We start from the raw sequence: 19,472 nt of genomic DNA on the forward strand, positions 1-19,472 counted from the left end.
AGCATACTTGTGAAAAAGTTGCAAACAGCTAATCCACACCATCTAAAAGAAATGGTTTGCAACTTTTAAATTAAATTATTTAATTGCTGCGTGTAAAGCAATACCGGCTTGATGAAACACAGGTTACGGAAAATTAATTTATAGATGAACCCCAAGTTAGTATTTCTGAGAGAAAAAAAAAAAAAAAAAAATTCCCCTTATATATAGTGTACTTGTATGTATGTATACAGGGTTATTCAAAATGAAGTCCGGGGTTATCCGTAAATGATTACATCTACCCATATACAGGGTTATTCAAAATGAAGTCCGGGGTTATCCGTAAATGATTACATCTACCCATATACAGGGTTATTCAAAATGAAGACCGAACATCGCGAGCGTGGGAACGAAACTTGAGATATTATGCGTTCTTTCGAGATAGCTACAAATGATTATGACACATGCGCTTTCCCAAAAAAAAATTCTGAAACCCCGGACTTAATTTTGAATAACCATATATATATACACATATATATACACACACACACACGCAAAGTTAAGAGTGAGATGAAAAACCAGAATATTTGTTCCAACGTATTTTATTCGTTGGTGAAATGTGTTACTTTTATTAAAGCTTTATTTTATTTTCTATAGTTTCTTTTATCCTCTGAATCTGTCCAAATTTGGTGATAACTCGCAATCGCAATTTAAAAACTGTGTTGGTGAAACAAGTAGCCTTTCATTATTAATAGGGAGGAGGATGGGGGCACCAGCCTACTATGTAGGTATTTTAATGCGTAAATTCATTTGTTAAAAATCGAAACTATGCAATGGAATCCGGGCCCGAGTGCTTGGTTTTGGTGAAGGGGGGTCCCTTTCTTTTGCTATAACTGTAACCCTTTTAAAACATTTTTGGCCTCCTTCCGTATCAGGGCTAGGTTGTGTCACATCCAGTTACCCCGCGCGCCTTTTTCACGGCTCTGGATGAAATTACAAATAGGTGCTTTAAGTTTTTCTGTTCCCACTCTTTCCCGACTCCTGGGAAATTGCTAAATTCGAAATTTCTTCTGCAAGTTGTTCTTCCCCTCACATATTTGAGAATATGTGCTGGTCGTGGTTCGTATCACTGTGTACAACGCTGAAAATTTTACGTTTATTTTTATTTTCTAGCAGAAGCGGCCCCAGATCTATCAGTGCCCTGTGCGAGATTTTTGGTGCGCCCTCTCCGACTTGAAATTTACAGCAAATCAGCGAATTTTGGGGCCCCTAAATTTTGGCGCCCTATTCGGGGAACCGCTCGTTCGTGAGTTAAGCCGGCCTGATTTCTAGTAGTACTAGTATATTATTTTTAAATCCCATGCTTTAGCGCACTTGATTTTGATGAGCCAAGGGCCAGTACCTCTCACCCCGCCCCCCGCCTTAGTTACGGCTCTGATTTTAAAATCAATGGTTTAGAGCCACAGAAAAGACCAGTGGGATCTATTACCACTTATAAAATCTACTACCATCGTATGGAATCCCGGAAAAAATATGCGGGAAAAAATATCCGATTTTCTTTTTATTATTATACTTAAGATTATTTAAGTATATTATTAAGATTATTATAATATTTAAACGTTTGATTATATTTGTATGAATTTTTGCAAATTTTAATCTGTGATTGAACTCATTGTATACTGTTAATATTTAAGTGTTAAAAAATAAATATTTCCTTTTGTTTCTCTCGGAAAAAAAGAATGTCCGCTTTTCTCTTTTCCCCTAAAAACTATACATAACCCCCCCCCCCTTGCTCTAAGAGAATTTCAAGGAAAATTCTTTAGCTATCACAGCGTTGAATTGGGAGGTTACTGGGGCTGACTTTCCCATCCGGTGTAAGAAAATTCTTCCCCCACCAGCGAAAAACAGTAATTTTTATTTTAATATTGCATGAAGATAAGCATAGAAAGCTCGAATGAGTTATCAGAAAAATTAATAAATGATGTGATTGAGACATATGCAGAGATGAATAAGATCATTATAATACTTAAATGTTTTATTAAAATTTGTATGATTTGATTTTTTTGCGAATTTTAATCTGTGATTTTGATATTATTATCTATCTATGTTCAACTTTATAAATTTCATTATCTGAATAATTATATACCATATTTGTCGGCTTATAAGACGTTGCGGCGTGGAAGACGCACCCGAATTTTGTAACAGTAAATTTGAGAAAAAGCTTTTGAAAAAAAATGTATTGTTAATTCAATGGAAATTTAAAATTCAATAAAAATAAAACCCAAAAGCCAATAAAGAAAGGTATAGGATTATCACTCTTATTATTTTAGTATTATTCAACTATAGATTCATTACTGACTTGATCATCATTATCCTCAACATCATCATCCTCTTCACTAGTATTGTGGCCCCGGGTGCCAAGCGTTATAGTGATCAAGCGAATTTCAGAGTGAATAATAAAGCGTTTACTCAGAGCCAAAGTTCTTATTTAGTTTAAAAAGTTTTTTACATTGTCTTTAATTAATAACTTAGTCTTACAAATTGTAAGCAAGTTTTAAGAAAGGAAATCCACCTTTCTTTTTTCTTTTTAAACTAACGTACTAACCCTTATACCGCTTGGTCACTCTAGCGGCACTGCTCCTGCCTCCCCGTGGCGGGGCCGGTAACCTGGGAGAAGAAATCCACTCTCCCAGGGCTGAAAGGAGCAAAGATGGAAAACAGTTCATTTCCACCTTTACAGCCATCGAGCTCAAGACTAGCAAATAAAAGTGACAATGAAAATGACTATTCTCAAGCAAAGAGGTTGAAAACAACACCTAAAGAGGAGATACCAGCCTTCCTCATCTTGCACTCTCTATCAGATCAGCCCCTGAGCAAATTATCACCTTTTCTAGTGCAGAAATGCATTGAGTCTGCTGCTGGTTCACCTAAATCAGTACGGCGACTTCAATCAGGTGATCTTCTAATAGAAACAACTCAACCTCAACATTCTGTAAAGCTATTAAAGCTCACAACTTTTGGAGGACACCAAATAAAAGTTACTCCCCATGCCACCTTAAACTCCTCAAAGGGAGTAATAACAGAATGGGACTTATTACTTGTACCAGAGGAGGAAATTGTCCAAGAATTACACGATCAAAAAGTCATCCAAGCAAGGAGAATAATGACCCGAAAAGACGGTACACTCGTTCCAACAAGAAGCATAATTCTTACCTTTAGCACTCCTAACTTGCCAACATCTGTGAAAGCAGGCTACCTGCATTGCCGTGTCCGACCATACATTCCGAATCCCATCAGGTGCTACAAATGCCAAAAATATGGACACTCCCAGACTGCATGTCGAGGTGAGGCAGTATGTCCCATATGCGGGTCAAAAGACCATAACCAAGCTGATTGTGCCACTACCACTCCGCATTGTCCAAATTGTAAGGGTAACCACCCAGCTTTCTCAAAAACATGTGAATTATGGAAGCAAGGAAAAAAAATTCAAAAATATAAAGTAGAGAACAAAGTGACATACTCAGAGGCAAGAAGACAGATAATCAAAACAGAGACAAAGCAAACATATGCCGCAGCAACTCAATCTTCACAGTCTGTAGGGATCCAAACTGAAGTATCGATTCCTCCAAATATATCAATCGCGAACTGGGCACGTTCGTTGCTTTCTGTTTCAAAACAATGTCCTACACAAAAAACAAGTGAACAGTCCAATAATACCCCAATCACCATACCAACGGAGGCCTCCTCAACAATAAAACCAAAAGTAATAGAAACCAAAAAACCGCAAACATCCACCACCGGAATGGACATTGATGAACATCACGAAGCAGAAGATACATTTTTAGAACTACATGCAAGTGAAGAGATGGATGTGACCCGACCCGTTTTTCCCAGGAAAGACAAAGCAAAAATTGATCGATACAAGCAAGCTGCAACTAAAAAACAGCCAGAATCGAAAACAACACAAAAAACCACATAATGGAAAAAATCCTTCAGTGGAATTGCAGAGGATTTCGAAATTCAAAAGATGATTTGCAGGATCTAATCGATCGGTATGAACCAGCTGGCATAGCCTTACAGGAAACCCTTCTAAATTCACGAGTGTGCCCTTCCTTAAAAAATTATACCATTTTTAGACGAGATAGGAGCATTGACACGCCAGCTCATGGAGGGGTGGCTATCATTGTCAGAAATAACATTCCATCCAAGCATGTATCCCTCCAGACTCCTTTTGAAGTAGTGGCAGTGCGCATTGAAATTGGTATCACCATTACAATAGCCTCTATATATCTCCCTCCTAATTTTGCTTTCTCCTCAGATGATTTAGAAAAGCTAGTAGATCAGCTGCCATCTCCTTTCTGCTTACTGGGTGACTTTAATGCTCATCATCCTCTATGGGAATCGCCAAAAATTGACAAAAGGGGTAAAATAATAGAATTGCTGCTTGATACTCACAACCTTACTCTGTTAAACACTGGTGAACCCACATATGTCCATTTTACTACAGGATCCATGACTGCAATAGACCTTTCAATCTGCTCTCCCTCCATTTATGCCAATATGGGGTGGTCAGTTCTCGATAACCCGCTAAACAGTGATCACTTACCGATTCTTTGCAGTATTCAAACAAAAGTAAACTTATCTCCATTGCAGCGATCCACGTGGAATTTCTATAGGGCAAACTGGCATAAATTTTCCTCCCTAATCTAGTTTGATGATGAGATAGTCCAGTCTCAGCCCATAGATAGTGTCAACGATCATATAACAAATCAAATATTACAAGCTGCGAATTCTGCAATACCAAAATCTTTACCTGGGAAACGCAGACAGAGACATTACTGGTGGAATCAGGAATGCACAAATGCTAAACAGACAAAAAATCGAGCTTGGAATCTCTTTAGAAAATTTCCTACAACTGCTAATTTTATTAACTTTAAAAAACTCAAGGCCAATTTCCGCCAAAAAAGAAGAAAAGCAAAGAAAGATGCCTGGATAGATTTTGCTTCCACCATAAACAAGGATACGGACAGCAGACTTGTCTGGAAGAAAATTCAAGCACTTAACGGTAAATTTGTGCAGTCTCCAGCCTCAATCCTGAACTGGAAAGGGCAAGAATTGTCTGATCCAAAAGAAATAGCAAACGCATTAGCTGAGTCTTTCGCCAGTATATCAGCAGTGTCCACATACAGTCAAACCTTCCAAAAAATTAAGGCATCTGCAGAACAACATAAAATAAATTTTTATACTAAGGCACCTCAGCCGTACAATCAGCCATTCACGTTAAAGGAACTTTTTGAGTCTCTAAACAAAACGTCAAGTACTGCTGCCGGCCCGGACGGAGTATGCTATATAATGTTAAAAAAGTTAAATAATAAAGCAATAAGTTCCCTATTGAAATTCTACAATCGAATTTATTTAGAAAATACTTATCCACACTCATGGCGTCACTCAATTGTGCTAGCCTTTCCTAAGCCAGGTAAGGATCATACCATACCGAATAATTACAGGCCGATATCGCTGACTAGCTGTTTAGGCAAAGTCTTAGAAAAAATGGTGCACAGGCGGTTAACGTGGCTTCTGGAAACAAACAGTCTGCTAAACCGAAATCAGTATGGTTTTCGGAAAAATCACTCAACCTTAGATGTGATGATTAAAGCAGAAACAAATATCCGCAATGCTTTCATTAAGAGACAACATCTGGTTATGGTCAATCTCGATATTGAGAAAGCGTTTGATACCACTTGGCGATATGGTATCCTTCAGGATCTTCGATCATTCGGTCTGAGGGGGCAGTTACCACAATTTATACAAAATTTCCTACACTACAGATCTTTTCAGGTCAGATATAGGAACGCTATATCCCAATCATTTGAACAAGAGGAGGGTGTACCGCAGGGTTCCATCCTGAGTGCAACACTATTCACAATAAGAATTACAAATATAACACAAGACATACCAAAAACAGTTGAATCATACATGTTTGCCGATGACCTGATTATCTCTTGCCAGTCACAAACCATGATTTCCATTGAAAGGCAACTTCAAATGTCCATAGCCAGAATAGAATTGTGGGCGCAACGGAATGGCTATTCATTAGCAGAAAATAAATCGACTGCAATTCATTTCTGTAAAATACGAAAATTACATCCAGATCCTGAAATATATTTAAAAAACAATCGGATTCCTCTTACCAACAATTTTCGTTTATTGGGTTTATATCTAGACAGTAAACTTAATTTTTCTAATCACGTAGCCTACCTTAGAACGGCCTGTCAAAAGAAATTAAACATCTTAAGAGCTGTGTCATCTAACTCCTGGGGTGCTGACAGACACTCCCTCACACATCTTTATAAAAGTTTTATCCGGTCCCGCTTAGATTACGGGTCACCTGTCTATGACTCGGCAAGAAACAATTCCTTGCTACGTCTAAATACTGTTCAACATAGTGCCCTAAGGATAGCCACAGGTGCCTTCAGGACATCTCCAGTCCATAGCCTGTATATTGACGCAAATGAACCGCCATCACACCTTAGACGAAAATCCTTACTATGTAGCTATGCTGCAAAAATAAAAAGTATTCCATCTCATCCTTGCTGGGAATACCTGTTTAACCCTCAGTATGAAATGCAATATCGTAATAAACCTAATGAAAACCGCCCTGCGTGTATTAGATTGCAAGAACTGATGCTCAGTTGGAATATTAACTTCCAGCATATCCTTGAAGACGTAGCTCCTCCTGAACATCCCTGGTCTCATTACTCACTGCTCTGTGATAATTACTTTCTGAGATGGAGAAAAGGCTCCCTGCCAAACAACAACTTCCAGCAGCTGCATAAAGCCCACGCCTTAGAAAACGCAGAGAAATTTCACATATATACAGACGGCTCCAAAACAGATGAAGCTGTAGGTGCTGCAGCAATCTCTTCTGCTTTTTCAATAGCTGTGTCTCTTCCTATAGAATGCAGTATCTATACCGCAGAACTGTATGCAATAAAACTAGCTCTAGATAATATAACCAAACAGCAAATCAAAAAAGCTCTTATATACACCGACTCCTTAAGTGCCGTCACTGCAATTCAATCTACTACTTCTTCCCAACATCCCATTCTTAAACAGATACGGTCTCAATTATACCAATATCAAACATCCAAACAGTTGGTTACCTTCTGCTGGATACCTGGGCATGTCGGCATCCCAGGTAATGAAAGTGCAGATCATGCAGCTAAACATCCTACAAATAGATCACTCTATCATCTGAAAGTCCCACACATTGATTATAAATACACTATTAAAACAGCATGTAGGCTTAAATGGACTAATCTGTGGCAAACACAAGTAAATAATAAACTGTTTCAGATTAAAAAAGAACCTCAGTTCTGGACTTCTAGTTTCAGGAAAAGCAGACGTGAAGAAGTGATTTTGGCAAGACTCCGTATTGGACACTCATATACAACTCATTTGTTCTTGCTTATGGGAGAAAACCCACCTCAATGTTCATTCTGTCAGACTCAGCTAACAATCAAACATATTCTAATAGAATGCCCTAATTATTCAAGTAACCGGAAATCCACTTTTTATTCTGCATCCAATCTGCTGGAACCTTTAAATTTACTACACATACTGGGAAATAATGCAAATTTTGAAGCACTGTTTAGATACTTGAAGAGCATAAATGTATATAATGGCCTCTGACAACAATTATATTAATAACTCAGTCATAAGTTAATAAAGAAAAGGCACAATATGGCCCAGGAGGCCCTTGTGCCAAAAAACCCAAAACAACAACAACAACAACTAGTATTGTTGTCACTCTCATACAATAAATGAGAGTCAGTGCTATCTATCGTATCACTTATACACCACATTTTGTAAAGGACCTGACTACAATTTCAGTCTTAACATCATGCCATAACTTCAGCACCCATTCACAAGCTTGTGCTTCTGATGGACGTATAGTCCTTCCCGTAGGCGTCGTATCATGGTTCCCCCTCTATCATCAATTTATTCCATTGCTCCCAAATGTTATTCTTGAATGGCTTACTGATGCTGACATCTAACGGCTATAACTGGGAAGTTAAGCCACCCCGAATTACCGAAAATTCTATGTTCATCATTTCGGCCAGTTGTTTGATGTTCTAAATTCTGTGCTCTAAACTGATCCCATACTAGTAGTGCATTTTTACGCAGTGTACACCAGGACTCTTGGGCCAAACTTTTACAAACCAATCCTTGATACATTCTTCATCCACCCATCTCTTCTGTCGTACAAGTACGTGAATTCCATTTGGCAGTTTATCTTTCGGTAAAGTTTTTCTTTTAAAAATTAACATTGATGGTTAGGTCCCGTCAGCACGAGTTAAAACTGCGGTATAGTTTTCATGTCCAGTGGTTTTAACAGTTATAGATTTTTTCCCTCTCAGATTTACAGTTTTATCGGATGGCACATCAAAAGTCAACGGAATTTCATCCATATTCCCGATTTGGCTAAGTTCGTAGTTGGTTCGTTTTCTAGCATTAAGGACAAATTTATGGAAATCTGATATTTTCTGTTCGTACTCATCAGGATATTCTCTGGGCTATTCTAGTTCTTGTGCGTAAACTTAACCCGTTTCTTTTCATGAAGCGATAACACCAAGATTCAGTTCCTTTAAAGTCGTCAGGAGCGGGAGTGCAGTAGCACACGCTCTTTAAGTAGACCGGGGTTCAAGCCCCTGACTGCTGAATACGGTCGATCTGCCAATCCGCACTGGACCAGCGTAGCAGATTATGGTCCATTTCCCTCAGCATGAATTGTTGAGGAGGCTTCCATCCTGCAGTGGGTTGATAATGGCTACACTTTCTTTCTTTCTATCCCAATATAATCTGCTCGTTTCCGTGCTTCTACTATTATCATTTTAGTACTCACTGCAATACCCACGTCTCTAAGTTCCATTATCCAACTACACAAGTTTTCTTCCAAATTTGGCCATTTATATGGAATTTTACGAAGGTTGTGCTTTGTTTTATCAGCTCCTTGTATTAAAACTTCCTGCTTCCTCCATCGACGAATCGGTTTCTCTGAAGGCGGTGGTCCAAAATTTCGTTCTTCTGCTCTGTTCCGTGTTCTTTGGCATATTGTACTACTTTTAGCTTAAATAAATACTGTAGTATAATTTTGCCTCCTTGATGCGCCTGCCATTGATTAGGGCTTAAATATGTAACTGGACTTCACTTGTTACTTCAACAACAGCTTGGTAATTACTAAAAAGTGTACTAACGTATAGTAGTTAACTATCCGTTAACTCCCAGTTTTGTGCATGTGCTGTATTGCCACTTTCGGCTTCTAAGATGCGGGGCGATTTTTTAAGGAAAAAAGGGAGTCTTATAAGCCGACAAATACGGTAATTACAATTGTCTTTTTTGTTGTTATTAGATATCTGTATAAATTAATTCATTAACGAATTGTTCAACTTTTCGAATTTACACTATATAAATTCATCATTTTTGAAATTACGTGAAACATTTTTGATAGTATCATCGCTGTAATATTAGAATATGAGAAAACAAAATAGGAAACAAAAAAATATTTATTTTTTAACATTTAAATACTAACAGTATACTATCAGCTCACAAAAATCAGATTACTGACAATAATCACAGTTTAATAATATTAAAATCGCCGATTAAAATTTCCAATAAAAAAAAAAAAAAAACATACAAATTAGTCTTATAATAATCTTAATAACAATACTTATAATAAGAAAATCGGATATATTTTTTTTTGTTATCGTCGTATGCCGCTCCACTTTGCTTTACTACTGTTGATAAAAAGTAGTAAAATACTTAACGTTACTATATATGTGCATATACATATTACTGAAATTACGTATTGAAAAATTAATACAAATGCCAGTAGTATGGCAAAACTGTAGGGCGAAAATTTAACATAAACCTAACAATAAATCGTAATAGGGAGGGAAGAGAAGGGGTAACAAGACAGAAACTGTAGCCGAAAGCTACCGTTTCTGTCTTGTAGTTTCTACGATATAATTTAAATCCAATTGAAATAAATCCATTTTAAAATATAAAACCAGTTGTATAACAATTTAGCGGCACCCCCCTAGTAAGGTACCAGTTCCGAGAAACGTGAAATATCACCAAAAGAGACTAATCAAACTACTAAAACAAAATAAAATAAAAATAAACTGACCATTATGCGCCATATCGACAGAAGACCACGAGGCCAATAATGGTCATGGAATCGCTGGATTTCAATCGCTAGACAAATCGTCGCATAAGCGAACCGGGTAAAGATTTAGTACTCGGTGCACCTTTCAAAATGGCGGCAGTGGTTAAAATCGGCAACTCGTTTTCCTATTTTAAAACAGCTGGAAGAGGGGGAATAAACACCCCAAGACCGCCGTTTTAAAATCGGCAACTCGTTTTCCTATTTTAAAACAGCTGGAAGAGGGTGAATAAACACCCCAAGACCATTGCCTCGTCGGCGAGCATAGAGAGGGTGCACCGAGTACTAACCCTCCTTCCTCCGATCGAGCCACAAATGTAGAGGATTTGCATAGCGGTGGTATTTATGCAGCGAAAAATAAACAATAGAACAGACAAGCACTCAAAAGCAAAGCCACACCACCGACATACTGAAAGCTTAACCAGCTTATATAGACATAGAAAATATATTTATAGATGGCGGTATAGGCGCAGCTTTAGCACGTCAAACCCACTACTTTCATCTCATTTACATATGTATGAGTAATGACATATATATATATATATTCTCTCTCTCTCTCTCTCTCTCTCTCTATATATATATATATATATATTATCTCCTTCACCTTACAGGCCTTCTCAATTTTTCCATGGTAATTACAATTGACATCCCTTCCCTTTACACTGAATATAAACATTTGTCTGTATATATATATATATATATATATATATATATCATAATAATTCTATAATCAGTATTAAATTGTAAATGGTCCACCGCGAGATTTTATTTTACTACAGCTCACAGAGTGCAAAAGGCTGCTAGCCGCTACCTAGATAATGGTTCTGGGTGAAAAGCAGCTACGATAGTTACTGTGAATGATTAACAAAATGAAAAAGATTAAAGGATTAAACAAAAAACATACTAAAATAAACTATGGGTCATTGACCTTTACGCATTAAAATATTATATTATAAGATATATGAGTATCTGGTGTCAATGGCATGTAGTAGGTAGAGAGACAGACGTAAACTGTCAAATAAGCAGAGGCGGTAAATTTATCGAATTGAAGCGCGTCTTTTGATAATTTACAAAATGCCGAAATTGCATTAATTAAAGTTTAACTGAATACAGTAGCAAATATTACATAATTCCAATGATAAGAGCAAGGTTTAAATAAATAAACATACCTGATGAATAATAAAAAATAAAATAAACATCTTCACAACACCAAAACCAACAGCCACAATTACACTTTTAACAGATATTGATACGAATAAATATAAGCAGCGCCCTCATCGCATAAAGAATACATGCATTAAACAAGTATATATATTAAATTAAATTAAAATTGAGATGGTCTTTATTATTATTAAAGATAAGGACTAGACACATTTTAGAAATAATTGTGGTACTCTTCAGGAAAAGGTTGGCCACCCCTTTACTATCTATAAATAGTTTGGCTATCGATTTTCATGAGCAATCGTTTGCAACAGCGTCAATCGGTATTAGAAAGTTGAATTGTATCTCTCGTTTTTTTTGCGATTTTTTTTGTTTTTATTTAGTCGAGATCAACAGTTTATTTTTAAAAATGGAACAGCATCATCAACAATAACGTATTGTAATACAGTAAAAATTTTATAGTATTGATAATGTTCATCTAAAAGAAAGAATTACAAATATTACCCCAGGGGCTCACATCTGGTGAATATGGACTTGGCACACACCCATGGTCCTGAGCTGGATATCATCATTCTTCTCTTTCTAGGTGAATGCCTTCTACTTCTCTCTCTCTCTCTCACCAGCCAAAAAAAAAAAAAAAAAAAAAAATTATTTTTTTTTGTCTGGTGCAGCATAAGCCTCAGGCTTCCTTGCACCATATAGCTAATAATAATAATAATACCAGAAAGGAAGAACCTGTACACCCTCGCCCACCTGATGTATATGGATGACATCAAGCTCTACGCGGAAACCGAGAAGCACCTTCAGCAACTACTCAAGATCACCGGAGAATTCAGCAATGATATTAGGATGGAACTTGGTCTAGACAAGTACAAGACGCACGGACTGCGTCAAGGAAAATTAGTCAACCGAAACTACCAGCTGCAGAGTGGTAAAGAGATCGAAGCCATGGCAGAGGGAGAGGCCTACAAATAATTGGGGATGATGCAGGCTCAGCAGTTACAGCACAAGGAAATTAAGACCTGCCTGCCGAAAAATACCTTCAGAGACTCAGACGCCTGCTGAAAGCAAAGCTGAGCGGAGGGAACACAGTTAAAGCCATAAACACCTATGCAGTCCCAATGCTAACATACTCCTTCGGGGTCACAGATTAGACTAACACCGAGCTAGAGGATATCATGAGAAAGACAAGGGCAATGATGACCAAGAGCCGCCAACACCACCCGAAATCTACCGTGGAGAGACTGACAATTGCCCGGGAAGAAGGAGGAAGGGGCCTGATAGACCTCAATAGAAGACAGCGACAGTTAACCTGAAGGATTACGTCCGGAAACACACAGCAGCAGCACTCCACCAGGCCATAAGGAAGATGGACAAGCGGTATACCCCACTCAACCTAAGCGAGAAGTCCCCCCCCCCAACAAGGAGGTACAAACGAAGCTAGAAAGATAAGAGGGGCAAAGAAGACACTCCATGGCAGACACTACAATGATCTCCATCAGGATCACATAGATAAAATTGCTTCCAATGCATGGCTCACGAGCGGGACGCTGTTCCCCGAGACTGAAGGATTCGTGCTCGCCATCCAAGACCAGGTAATCAACACCAAAAATTATAGAAAATAACATCGCCAAAGACCCCGGAGTGTCCGACGATACATGTCGACCATGCCACCTGGTCTCAGAAACGATCCAACACAACACCGCGGGGTGTAAGGTGATCACCCAGACTGAGTACACTCATAGACACGACCAGGTAGCAAGGATAATACATCAGAAGCAAGCAAGGAAATACCAGTTGACCAAAGAAAGTGTACCATACTACAAGTACGAACCACAGGCAGTACTAGGGATCCCAACCCACAAGCTGGGATCCCTAGTACTGCCTGGGATAGGACAATCCCACACAACAGACCGGACATAACCCTTGTGGACAAGAAGGAAAAGGCTACTTATCTGATTGACATAGCGATACTTAACACTGGCAACCTGCAGAAAGCCCATGGTGAAAAAATCAGGATGTACACGAACCTAACACAGGAGATCAAAGAGATGTGGCATATGCAACAAGTAACGACCATCCCGATCATCGTGTCGACCACAAGTATGGTGCCAAAGACCCTACATAACAGCCTAGCAGCAATAGGTCTCCCAGCGAACACCTACAAGGAACTCCAGAAAGTAGCAATCCTGAACACCTGCAGGATAGTCAGAGAGTTCCTCGACCAGCAGTAACACCAAACATAACAACAACTACCCTGTGTACTTGGTAGCAATACCCGTCACGAGGTGGAAACCCCAATCAGGGAGAAATAATATAAGAGACAATAATAATAAATGTGTTGAACAATGTGCTCATATTATGACTGCAAGTTCGTCACAATCTTCTGTAAAACACACTTCATATTCATAGTTGAGTAAACGTTTCTTGATTAATATACCAAAATCAGAATCTACACTATTTTTGTATAAACAGAATTTTAGCATTAGCATTAGTAGAGGCATTTGATGCAAGAAAGCAAGCTTATGCAGCATCAGCCAAAAAAAAAAAAAAAAACCCTCTTCCACTTCACCCCTCTGTTCGTTCAAAATACCTGTCCAGCTGAGCCTTAAACTTATTTAGGCTATCAACCTCCACTACAAGGGATGGAAGTCTGTTCCACCAACAAACCACCCGCTGGCTAAAGGCAAATTTCCGCACGTCTATCCTACATCTGTCTTTCCTCAATTTGAATTTATGCCCTCTCAGGTAATTATTCTGAGCTAGAGGAAGAATCCCATCAGCATTGAGCATGCTCAAACCATTCAAGGCTTTATACACCTCTATCAGATCACCTCGCTGGTGCCTAGTCTCCAGACACTGTAATTTGCAAACCTTAAGCCTTTCTTCGTAAGAGCACCCCTTTGTTCCATTCACTAATCTTGTTGCCCTTCTCTGTACTCGTTCCAGCAGCTCTACATCCTTCTTGAAATGAGGCCTCCAGACCTGTATACAGTACTCTAGGTGTGGCCTGACCATTGCCTTATACAAGGGAATAATCACCTCCTTATCCTTGCTGGAAAAATTCCTGTATATCATTGACAATACTCCATGAGCTACTCTTGCAGCCCGTCTGCACTGCTCAGAGAACTTCATATCTGCCTGCACAACCACCCCCAAGTCCCTTTCATTCTCTACCACTGTCAGTGTAGTACCACAGAGTTGATACGTTGCTCTGGGGTTGCTTTTTCCCATGTGTAGTACTTTACATTTGTCAATGTTAAACTTCATTTGCCACGTCTCAGCCCATCTGCTCAACCTTTCCAGATCCTGTTGCAGCAGCATAGTGTCAGTAGTGTCCTTGACAACCCTGCCAACCTTTGTATCGTCTGCAAACTTGGACATTAAGCTTGATATACCATCATCAATATCATTTATAAATACAGAAAACAATAATGGACCCAACACTGAGCCCTGAGGGACTCCACTAATAACATTAGTCCACGATGAGCAGTGTCCATTGATTACCACTTTTGCCAAGCATACATTAAAATTTTTTGTCACGAACGTTCAGAAAACTGGCTAAACCAAAAAATACCTTTCATAATGAAAACTCAACTGGTTAATATATTTACTGCTTCTTTATATAAGTCTGTATATATATATATATAGAACATATGCAATATATTTACATGTATAGTATATATATATATATATATATATATATATATATATATATTTTTTTTTTTTTTTTTTTCTTTTTCAGAAACCTTTTATTGAAGTTACAGTGGAAAAACCGCGCCATCGACGTATCAAGCGAATGATTGGTTTGAACTGCGAAGAAAATTCGAACGAAGTGCGATGTTGCAGATATCCTCTTACAGTAGACTTTGAAGAATTTGGATGGGACTGGATCATCGCACCGAAAAGATACGAAGCGAATTACTGCAGTGGTGAATGCCCATACGTCTTTCTTCAAAAATATCCTCACACACACCTTGTACAACAGGCGAATCCTCAAGGGTCTGCTGGTCCCTGTTGCGCTCCTCGAAAAATGACATCAATATCTATGCTTTATTTTGATGAAGAATTCAACATCATCTATGGCACGTTACCGGGAATGGTTGTCGATCGTTGTGGATGTTCATAGTTATTACTACCTTATATTCCCCCATTTTTTTTTGCGATTTCGTCGAGCAGGAAACGAATTTACAGTGAATATCCTAATATCTTGTATGGGTACCTCACTGTGAAGAGTACGGTAAACTTTACGAAATCTGACACATTTTACAAAAAAAAAAAAAAAAAAAGAAAGAAAAGAAAGAAAAAAATAATAAAGAAAGAAAATCAACATTTTGCAATCCAGAAATATTAAGAAAATGAACAGTACTCGAATCAACGGCGCATTTATCTTTAAGGAGCCATGGGAAAAATGACATTTCTTTCTTTATAAGATGCCTGTAAGATTATCTTGTTTTTTTTTAACGAGTTGTCCTGGTATTGCACCACTGTCAAATAGACGACTCGAGTAGGATAATTGGCCATTTGTTTTAAAACTAAACCAAGAGTAAGATGGCAAGAGGGAAAGATGACTTATTCTAAATGAACAAGCAGAACGTGTAATGGGGCAAAGAAGAAGAGAAAATTTAAACGACGTAAAATGCAATGGTGTTAATTCTCACAGCTAAAAACTTGCCTTTGGAACGGCACTTTTGTTGGATATTAGGCTTTCGGCAACTTAGCTGATACTGCATCGTATATATGTTTGCACACTGCGTGTTTTGCAGTCGATTTTCTGTTTGCTGGAAGAAAAACCCGAATGTCCGGGAGTACAACCGTGCTATCCTCGCCTGAGACAGACTAACTCAGTCACTTTTTTAAAAAGAGACATAAAAATTCCCTGTCATTGACGGAATTCGAGCTCAGGTCTTTTCCACCCGCTGTAGGGAGGACGGTAATTATATCAACTGTGTTGATATAATTACCGTCCTCGTAATTATATCACGAGGGCGGCTTTGGAACGAGTTGCCCTGATATTGCAGTACTTTTTTTATAGATGTCCTCTCAGAATTGAAATAGTCGTTTGTTTAAAAGGTGAGATTGCTATGACAGCCTGTTTCAGGACGCACTGGTTTCCAGTGAAAACACGCAGACCAAACAATTGTAAAGAATTTCTTCGATGTGAGCTGCCATGCGGCATACATGCTTTGTAACAACTCGTTACAAAGACAAGTTTGTTCTGCTGTGAGAATTAAGACCATTGCATTACACATGCAGTTTAAATCCTGCTGCCCAAAAGCAGATAAAGATAAAGATAAATATGCTTACAGAGGTGAATTAGTTGAGTTGTTTGTGCTTAATATTTATTGAAATGTGCTTCTTCAAACTGCTTAATCAGTAGGTATACCTCTCCAAAATCCGGAAAATTTTAAAATTCGACACCTCTCAATTCCAACGATGCTGGATTTTAAAGATTTTACTGTATATATTCAGGAAACTAAAATGTAGTTTAGAATCCGGAATGCGTTAAAATCCGGCATATTTTATACACACACATTCGTCTGAATACATGCATAAAAGGGTGACATTTCTTTCTTTATAAGAAACTTTCAAGATTGTCTTCTCCTTTAAACTGTTTTTTTTTTATTTTATCGACCAGCAGGATTTAAACTACATTGATTAATACAATAGCCTTAATTCTCACAGCAAAACAAACTTGCCTTTCAACGAGTTATCTGCTATTGTACTGTTTTCAAACAAATGGCCTCTCCAAAAGGTTAATTGGACATTTGTTTGAAAGATGAGTTTGCTATGTCAGCCAGTTTCGGAAATAACTGGTCCACCATCAGATATATGATCTGTAGTGACAACACGCAAACAAAACAGTTATAAAAAAGTTGTTCTATGTGCGCTACCATGCTGTATACGAAACAGTTTTCAGATTTGTCATGTAGTTAAAGCTATCTGTTGAAAGTACTGCAATGAGGGCAACCCATTACAAAGGCAAGTTTGTTCTTTGTGAGAATTAAGACCACTGCTTTATCCAAGCAGTTTAAATCCCGCTCGCAGAAACAAATGGAATGATAGTCATTATAAATGTTTACACATGTAAATGAATTCAGTGGTTTTTGCATAATATTTATCGAAATGGGATCCTATAAAACTGCGAACCTTTAGGTATATCTCTCTGAAATCTTAAAATTTTAAAATCCGTCACCTCTCAATCTCCGAGAGTGCAGGATTTCACGGAGTTTACTGTACTATCTTTTCCTTACTTGCATGGAGGAAAATAAAATAAAAATAAAAAATAAAAGTCTTTAACAACATTCCTTATGAAACGTGCAAGCTGAATATCACTGGATATTTTGTTCAAATTTTGTGTTACATGGATTGACAAATAAGTGAGATTTAGATTAGGGATTATCACTGTTTTTTTTTTTTTGTTTTTTTTAAACACAATATTATTTTATGAGTTATTTATATTTTTATGCATCCAGTTTTCTACATGCATGTTTTCATTCGTGGCGTGAAATATATAGTACGTTCATGTCAACTGCATAGAGTTTCCAAAAAAAAAAAAAGTTAAAAAAAAAAACAATTCTACTGCAATTACATTTAAAATTAGTACATTCTTCGATAAAAAGTAGCTACTTGCTGTTGTAATCTTTTAGCTTCGAAATCCGCTCAACCTAGTGAAATGTTTTATTACATCATGTTTCCGACATTCTGAGTCAGCTGCCTCCCATATTCATAACGTACTTTATGTTCTTCCAAATAATGATGAATGAAACGGCGTAATAGTAAATGTTCATATTTTGTAACCTCTTCATCGAAGAAATCTATGCAGTTCTCCCAGCGTAGATTAAAAGCTGTCTTTACTTCTCAAAAAAGAAAAAAAAAAAAAAGTTTCATGTTAAGTTCCTGTATCACTTCGTCAGTGGCTGCAAAGACAATAGCATAGAATTTTTGTTAGAATATGTATTATACTTGTTATATAACGCTGTTAGCTCATGCCTTAATCCTGTACTGACTATTAATTAGTAGTATCTACAGTAGAGTTTCGAAGTACGAGAAGGTTAGGTTCCTGATACCACATCATAAGTGAGAATTCGCTTTATTCGGGATTCTTCCTATGGAAAATCTATTTAAGTAAAATAAAACCAGCGAACTCCTACGGACCATGTATGTGTGTACGTAGACATCATTTGTATAAATTGAATGTACATGAATCTTAAAGTACACAACATGGGACGAGTCCTTCCTCATAAAGGGTACAGTTTCCTATCTAGGGGAGGCCGTGTTTAGGTTAAAGACATGTTACCGTCCTTATTAATCCGTAGAGTACCATCTAGTTCAAGTACAGAATTCTTACTTGTCTGAAAGGAAAGCTGATACTGCGCACCAGCTAATGACTCCGACTTTTCCATTACTTCTCTTACCCTCACGTGCCTTCAACTGCAATTATTATTATTATTAGCCATACGGTGCAAGGAAGCCTGAGGCGTATGCTGTACCAGCCAAAAAAAATTTCTGAGTTACCCCGAGAGAGAGAAAGAGAATCACCAAGAAAGAGAAGAATGACAATATCCAGCTCAGGACCCTGGGTGTGCCAAGCTAATGCTCACCAGATGTGAGCCCCTGATCATAAAACGGACCTGCGATAACCACGAGTCACGAACATAAGTATTAACTAAAGGGATCAATGGCGTATGAGTGGGATTGCGTAATGTGAATTCTCATACTTTGTGACCATACTGAATAAAAAAAGAATATTTATTAAGGATTTAAAGCGCCCTTTTGACAACTGTAAAAGTTTTATCATTTGTCAAAAAGTAACTTTTAATGACAGTGAACTCAGAAGCCACAAACAATTCTTTTAAAACTTAATTTTTGTAATTTTTAAAACTTCATTCTTTTCGAACTTATATATTTTTTCAAAACTTGTCTTTTGAACCTGAAGTTTATTTTATTGTGGCTGAAAACTTTTATAACTATTATCTGTATTACTAATTAATGTTAATGATTATTACATTAAAAAGTTTTAAATGAATGAAACAACTTTTAATAGAATTCGTAATCAGATTATTTCGCAGTCATTGACAGAGTGATACAAAAACATATCAGAAAAGGT

The 19,472-nt window shown here is 37.6% G+C and overlaps 1 protein-coding gene across 1 annotated transcript in view; it reads left to right on the top strand.

Annotated features, from left to right (window-relative positions):
* Positions 1-15,627, top strand: part of LOC150091158 (growth/differentiation factor 8-like) — a 148,166-nt gene extending 132,539 nt beyond the window's left edge. Inside the window, exon 4 of the mRNA XM_090382300.1 lies at positions 15,108-15,627. Coding sequence (XP_090238426.1) covers positions 15,108-15,491 — 384 coding nt within the window. The 3' untranslated portion in view covers positions 15,492-15,627. The remainder of the gene's footprint in view (positions 1-15,107) is intronic.
* The last annotated feature ends 3,845 nt before the right edge of the window (positions 15,628-19,472 follow it).

This window comes from Mastigoproctus giganteus, chromosome 1, assembly GCF_048544385.1.
Source record: "Mastigoproctus giganteus isolate SK-2022 chromosome 1, ASM4854438v1, whole genome shotgun sequence".
In the NCBI taxonomy this organism is placed as follows: Eukaryota; Metazoa; Arthropoda; class Arachnida; order Uropygi; family Thelyphonidae; genus Mastigoproctus; species Mastigoproctus giganteus.